The sequence below is a fragment of the Tupaia chinensis genome, unplaced genomic scaffold (assembly GCF_000334495.1).
Source record: "Tupaia chinensis unplaced genomic scaffold, TupChi_1.0 Scaffold000111_1, whole genome shotgun sequence".
In the NCBI taxonomy this organism is placed as follows: Eukaryota; Metazoa; Chordata; class Mammalia; order Scandentia; family Tupaiidae; genus Tupaia; species Tupaia belangeri.
Genome location: NW_006159575.1, coordinates 2,183,556 through 2,190,703, shown reverse-complemented (window position 1 = coordinate 2,190,703; position 7,148 = coordinate 2,183,556). Strand labels below are relative to the sequence as shown.

The window sequence follows — 7,148 nt, the reverse complement described above, 5'->3', positions numbered from 1 at the left end:
AGTTCTGCCATCTCTGCTTACCGTGGGCCTGCTCACCTGTCAATGCATCATCTCTGCAGAGAACACCCTGAGACAGGAGGCAGGGCCAGGACCTCCTGACCTGATCTGCAGACTCCAAGGCCTCCTGCACCTGTCCCCAATGCCTGGCCAGTTCCACTCTCTCTACATTCTATCTCTCTGTTAGCACAGAAGTCTACGCCTGTGACCACAGGGTCTCAGATGGCCAAAAGAGCAATAGGTCCCCAAGACACCCCTTCCCTGTCTTAGCTGAGCCTCCAGACCCCAGAACTGTGGAGAGCAGGGAGCAGACCCTCCCACCTCAGGATGTCACCCACCCTAGCCCTCCCCATACCCTCCCCACCCTAGCCCTTCCCATACCAGACTCTTCCCCCAATCTCTGCAAAACTGCACCCTTAAGACAGAAAGCACGTACGCACACATTGTCAAAAAACAGTACCCAGAACACCTGAAAAATTTCTCCAAAGAGACCAAGCAAAACAAAGAGCCAGCAGAAAGGCGATGTGAGACATGAACAGTCATCCCACAGAAGAGACGCGAGAACGGTCAGTTGATGCTGTGCAAGAGGCCTGAGTCCACGGATGACCAGGCCAATGTACTGGCCAACCTATAACTCTGGCAGTGCCAATAACCAGCCAGAACACAGAACACAGGAACCTGATACGGCTCAGGAGGTCTCAGGAGGGGAGAAGGAGGTCAGGCGGAAGCACCCTCAAGTTGGTCACTCGGAGTTGACAGTAGCTGAGAAGAGACAGGGGCATGTGGGAAACACCAGGAGAGCTCCGAGCAGCACTGCCCAGGGAGGGCCAGCTGGGCACCAGAGGACATCCACCCCACAAGATGCACCAGCTAGACACTCAGGATGTCACCCAATGGGATGTACCAGCTGGACACTCAGGATGTCCGCCCATGAGAGAGCACCAGTGCATACCTCAAGATAGCATCCAGAGGATACGACCGCTGGACACCTCAGAATGTCACCCACTAGGGCATAAGAGTGGGACACCTTGGAATATCCGTCCAGCAAGACATATAACTGTACACTTCAGGATGCCACCCAGCAGGGCACAAGAACGGCACACCTTAGGCATCCACCTAGCAGGACACACCAGCCGGACAACTCAGCAGATCATCGAGGTCACACCAGCTGGACGCCTCAGGATGTCACCCAGCAGGGCACACTGGCTGGACACCACAGGACATCTAGCCCTTAGAGCACACCAGCTGAGTGCCAGACAACATCCAACCCGCAAGACCCGCAAGTTGGATACCTGAGGACACCACTCGACTGCAGAGCCGTCACAGGGCACCAAGAGCTGCAGCGATACACATCATGGGGTCTAAGGAGCAGGGCACATGGAACACACCCATTGGCCCCACGTGGAGAAAGCTGGATTAATAGCAAAACCAACTGTGCCATTTCGGGTTGGACCAACACTGGGCAGGCAAGGGCTTCTGAGAACCAGAAGTTTCTACTTGCTAACCTGGAAACTGCCCCCCATGTGGGATGAATAGCATTTTATTTCCTTGAGAGTAGCCCCACAAGTCTGAAAGTCATCTGTCAAATTTAACTCCTGCCAACCTAGTGTAAAATATGTGAAATTTAGCTTGACCTTGAAGTTTCTTAAACGATTTAATTTGAATTAAATTACTGGAAATTCAGAGACACAGCCCTGGCATCCTCAGCTTGATTCTGGGCTGGCAAAGTGGCCCAGTGCACGGAGAGCAAAGGCCCCTCCTGGTGTGTGTGGCCACAGGGCACCCTCGGCCAGGAGGGGCCACTGTAGTCTTGACTTCCTGTACTCACAGGGACACAGACGCTGAGTTAGGCTGCGTGGCACTTACCCGATGTACTGCAGCGGGTGGCTCTGATGGATCACAATCCTGCAGGTGGGGCAGGTGTTATTCTCTTCCAAATACTTCACCAGGCAACTCCGACAGACTGTTATCAAAAGCATATTTACGTTAGAAAGTTAAAAACCGGGGAACCAGCAGTTAGCGTAATGTCTATGTCGCTGGACGCCCATGTAGTCGACCGCGGTTCGCGTCCCGGACCCGGTGGCTTAAAACTCTCGCCAGGCGCGTGTGCGTGCATGCCCAAGATCCCGAGAGGAGAATGGAGAAGGGATTGTGGCATGGCTATCCCTCCTGAGGGGTGATTTCTCGCTTTCTGTCTCTCTGTCTCTCTCTGTCTGGCGAGCGCACACGCCCTATAGCGAAAAACCTCTCCAAAAAAACAAACAAACAAAAAAAAACCAAAAACCAGGCATAGTGGTTAGGGTGCTGAACTCTCATAAGGCTGACCGTGATTCAAGCCCCAGATCTGACGGCTTGAAACTCAAGCCTGACACATGTGCACGCATGCCCAAAATCCCAAGAGGAGAATGCAGAAAAAGGGACTGTGGTGTGGCCAACCCTCCAGGGGATGATTTCTCATTTTCTCTCTCTCTCTGGATTGTGCACACATCCTACTGCAAAAATCTCTCTCTAAAACAAAGTTAAAATCCAGAATTAAGATAATGATATAGCTGGGGCCAGCAGGTGGCAGGGTGGTTAAGGTGCTAGACTCCCACATGGCCAACCACAGTTCAAATGCTAGACCTGGCAGTTTACTTTCTTACACTCTCTTTCATGAGAGCATGTGTCCTATAAGAAATTGAAAAAAAAAAAAAACAATAATGATAAATCACGCCAACTGCTGGTTCCTCTTTTTTTTTTTTTTTAAGAGGTTTTTGCTATAGGGCATGTGCACTCGCCAGAGAGACAGAGACAGAGACAGAAAGTGAGAAATCACCCCCCAGGGGGGATGGCCGCACCGTAATCCCTTCTCCTCTATTCTCCTCTCAAGATCTTGGGCACACATGCACACGCACCTGGCTTGTGTTTAAGCCACCAGATCTGGGACTCGAATGGTTCACTACCTGGGAGTCCAGCAACATAGCCATTAGGCCAACTGCTAGTCCCAATAATGACAAATTAAATAGATAAGTCTTTGGGGAGAAAAAAAGATGGTGATGTAGGGCCAGACCCATGGCCTAGTAGTTCAAGGAGCCAGATCCCACGTGAAAGATCATGAGGTTTTCACCCCAGCCCCAGCAGCATAAAAAACATGGCAGGCCTGTGTAGGAGTGCCTAAAACCCTGACAGGGTTGGACAGAGATGGAGAAGAGGCTGTGGTGTGGCCATGCCCCACTGCTCATGCTGTCTCTTTTACCCTACCTCTTTTCGGAAAATAACACATTTGAGCCAGTTTGTGGCTTGGTAATTCAGGTGGCCGAATGCCACATGACCAATCACAAGGTTTGAGTCTCTGTGAGTGCACATACCCTCTGACAATTAAAAAAAAAAAGGATGCTGACATATATCCTTGTGCTCAGTTGAACACTAACAGTGGCTAACCTAGGTGTTTCTAGGCTGACTTTCATGTGGAAGTTTTCCTATTTTCCTTGTAGTTCTTGGTTCTAAGAGGAAACACATTCTTTCCAGGTCTCACCAAACAATACAAAGTTTTAACTGATTAATCAACTGTCCTACTCCACAAGCTTAGAGCTTAGGAATCAAATGTGAAGAAAAACTTAAAGTGAGGGAATGATTATCAAACATTGAACATTGTGAGGTCGAGCTCAGCATATGGCATAAGGGTTATATCACTGGACTCCCATGTAGTCAACCGTGGTTCAAGTCCTGGACCTGGTGGCTTAAAACTCAAGCTGGGCGCGTGTGTGAGTGCCCAAAATCCCAAGAGGAGAACGGAGGAGAAGGAATTGCGGCATGGCCATCCACCCTAGGGGGTGATTTGTTGCTATAAAATTATCAGTATATAAAAATACAATTAACTTCAAAACAAAAACTGTGTAAAAACTGACAAATCTTTTCTTTTCAAATTTTGCCAGAGGGTGCGTGACACACAGAAAGAAAAGGCAAATGTCACCCCCAATGAGGCATGGCCACACCTTAAACCCTTCTCCTCCATTCTCTAGGGATTTTAGGCATGCATGCGCAGATACCTGGTGCCTCTTTCAAGTCACTGGGTTTGAGATTCAGCGGTGCCTTCGGCTGTGTGAGATTCAGCCAAGGCCAAGGACTAGCCCAAATATTTTATTTTCCCTGTATTTAGTTTTCCTAAATGATAACTCACCTCCACTGAAATTAACCACAGTATTTTTTTTTTTAATTTTTTGAAGAGATTTTTGTTATATAGCACATGAGCTCACCAGAAAGACAGAGAGAGAGAGAGAAAGCAGGAAATCACCTCCCAGGGGAGATGGCCATGCTGCAATCCCTTCTCCTCCATTCTCTTCTCAGGATTTTGGGCATGGAAGCACACGTGCCTGGTGTGAGTTTCAAGTCGCCAGATCTGGGGTTCGAACCGTGATCAGTCATGTGGGAGTCTAGCAACTTAACCACTATGTCACTTGCTGGCTCCACCCACAGTATTTTTAGTCTGAAACAATTTTTTTCCAATTTATTCTCAAGATCTTATTTTTTAATTTTGCTAGAGGGGGCGTACACTCACTGGAGAAAGACAAAGAGACAGAAGGAGAGAAAGCACCCCCTCCTGGGGTCCTCCTGGTCCTCTGTTCTTTGCTTAGCCAAAGGCTTTTGGTGAAACCACAGCCAAAGTTCTGAAGAGCACAGGAACTGGGCAGCACCTCCCCAGGTGTCTGAGCAATCTGGAGTGATTTAGTAAAGATAGTAAAGAACGACCGGTACTTACATGTGTGCAGACACTCGGTCACCGTGGTCGCGTCGATGAGGTACCCGCTGCACAGGCGGCAGGTGATGTGGGCGTTGATGTCCCACAACTTAATCTTTCTGGTCAACATCTTTGGCTTCTGCAAGAGAAAAAGATGTATTAACTAATGAATATCTAAAATTCGCCAGTGTGTTTTATTCAAGGTTCAGTGACAACAGTCCCTGCAGGATGAGGATGATCTCTGGCCCCATACGCCCTACATCCTGTAGGTATGATGAGCTTCGGGTTTCTTCTGAGCCCTCCTCCCATCTGCAGAACACCATTAATGGTCAAGTCAGCCCCCCACAGAAAGCCACAATCAGTCCAGGTGAGTGACATGGACTCCAGACTATGTGGCTCCCCTACTGTCCTGTAATAGACACTTAGCCCCCTGAGCACTGGCTTTTCTATGCTCCTGACACCTTCTCCCCTCCTGCTGCTCTGAGGACTGGTGAGATGGAGACAGGAGAAGGTTCATAAAGCAGAAGAGAGGCAGAGAGCCGCAGGAAGGGGGCACAGGTGGGCCTGAAGCCTGGGATGGAGGGCAGGCTACTGGGGGCACCCGTTCCTGTGGACGGAGAGTGGAGAGCAGTGGCAGGGGAGGTGGGGGGAGAACTAAGGGACCAGGACAGAGAGAAGTGGGGTGGCCAGGGGAACCCAGCCCTGTGCTGTCCCATCAGGAATCACACGGGTGTCACTGTGCAGTACTCACAGCTTAGAATCCAAATGCGTGTGTGCACCAAAGTGCTAAGGAAGCCCTTTCACGTCACTCCCTTCTGGGGTGGGCATTAACTGTATGTCCTTCAGACTGTGGCTGGATGAGGGCAGATTCTGCTATCATCTCTCCTGAGCCCATCCCCTGTGGGTCTCCACCCTGCCCCTCCAGCTCCCATCCTGCTGAGAGCATCCCTTCTCACTCTGCAGTGGGTGAGGGGCAGGGCAGGAGCCCGTGTCAGGCTATGTCAACCTCTCGAGCAGGCACAAGACCAAGCCCAGCCCCCAGGCCATGGCAGCTGAAGGAGCTCCTGCAAGACACTCTCCTTGTCCACGAGGGAGCACAGAGGGAGGCTGGATCTCTATGTCACTGAGCAGGGAGAGTTGGGTTTAAACCCTTCTGTGCTTACGCAGCTCTGAACTAGATCCTGTCACTTCTCAGGAGAACGATATATTGCACCCCAGAGCGCGCTATTCTACCTCACTGCTCAAACGCTCACCCCGTCTTCTGGGCACAAACCGTAGTCATAGACTTGTCATTCAACGGACACGGAAACCAGGCTACACCACGCTCCGCCCTTCGGCACACAGTCACCGCTCCCAAGGAGGGTCTGAGCAGCCCAGAGCACTCTTCGAGCTCCAGACACACCAACTGCCACCCCGCAAGGCCGAATCATCCCAGCTGCTCCTCAAACATGACACCCCAAGTTGGGTTCACCTCAGGAGTGTACCCCGACCTCTCTGCCCACCAAGCATCCCACCCTCAACCCATACCAGCTGTGCTCATGGCGGCACCCCTGGACAGCCAGGCCCATCCACATCTTTATGCCCGCTGCTCCTGCTCAGTCACAGACCTGCTCCCTCCTCCCGCAGAGATAGGGTCCGGAGAGGCGATGGGCCTGAGGACAACAGGACCAGGTCATTTGCTGCGGGAAAGGGAGCTGCAAACACTGAGGGTGCGGCAGGAGGAGCCTCCCCATTACTGCAGGATCTGGAGGCTCTCCGCCCCCTCCTAGCTCAGCCTGCCTGGACCCAGGCTGGGGCTGCTCAGCAGCAGACGCTCAGTTTCCGGTCCTGAAACCTCTGCAGCACGGTCCACACAGGAACCGAGGGCCCTCGGAGGCGGGAATGATCCAGGACTGGGCGGAAGCGCTCCAAGTGAGTCCAGAGCCTATTATGTGAGGAGGAGGATGGGGTGTCTGAGGACATGGACCAGTGGCTGCACCTGGGACAGCCGAGACATCGAGTCTAGCACCATCTACGCTCCACTGGGTACCGCAGAAGCCCTAGCAGCCACAGCAAGGTCAGCAATCAAGGGCAGTCCTCCCTCACAGAAACGGTGGGCCGCCGCAATGACTGTGGTAATGACTGACTCAGGAACCACGGGTGGGCACAAAGCTTTCCCCGCCAAACACTTACTCATCGCAGAGGGAAACGAAGTCAGCTCAGGACGGAGGAATCTCCAGACATAAAGGGCACTGGGCCCACCGTCAGGAATCAGTGACCACAGGTGAGGCCAAATACCAGGCGAGCCCACAGTGAGGGCCAGCTGTCTCCTGACACTGCCAGGAAGGGAGAGGCTGAGGCTCAGGCCACCTGGACATGGTGCCCAGCTCAGGGCTAGTCCTGACCAGCCTGGAAAAGTAGCCACAGGGCAGTGCGTGGGGGGGCGCCTGTTCAC

At 52.0% G+C, this 7,148-nt stretch overlaps 1 protein-coding gene across 2 annotated transcripts in view; it reads right to left on the bottom strand.

The window, feature by feature from the left end:
• Positions 1-7,148, bottom strand: part of PCGF3 (polycomb group ring finger 3) — a 64,223-nt gene that overhangs the window by 53,032 nt on the left and 4,043 nt on the right. For both annotated transcript variants that reach the window (XM_006143844.3, XM_006143845.3), the window contains exons 3-4: positions 4,736-4,853; positions 1,864-1,960 (exon numbers count right to left, since the gene is read on the bottom strand). In XM_006143844.3, coding sequence (XP_006143906.1) covers positions 1,864-1,960; positions 4,736-4,844 — 206 coding nt within the window. In that variant the 5' untranslated portion in view covers positions 4,845-4,853. The remainder of the gene's footprint in view (positions 1-1,863; positions 1,961-4,735; positions 4,854-7,148) is intronic.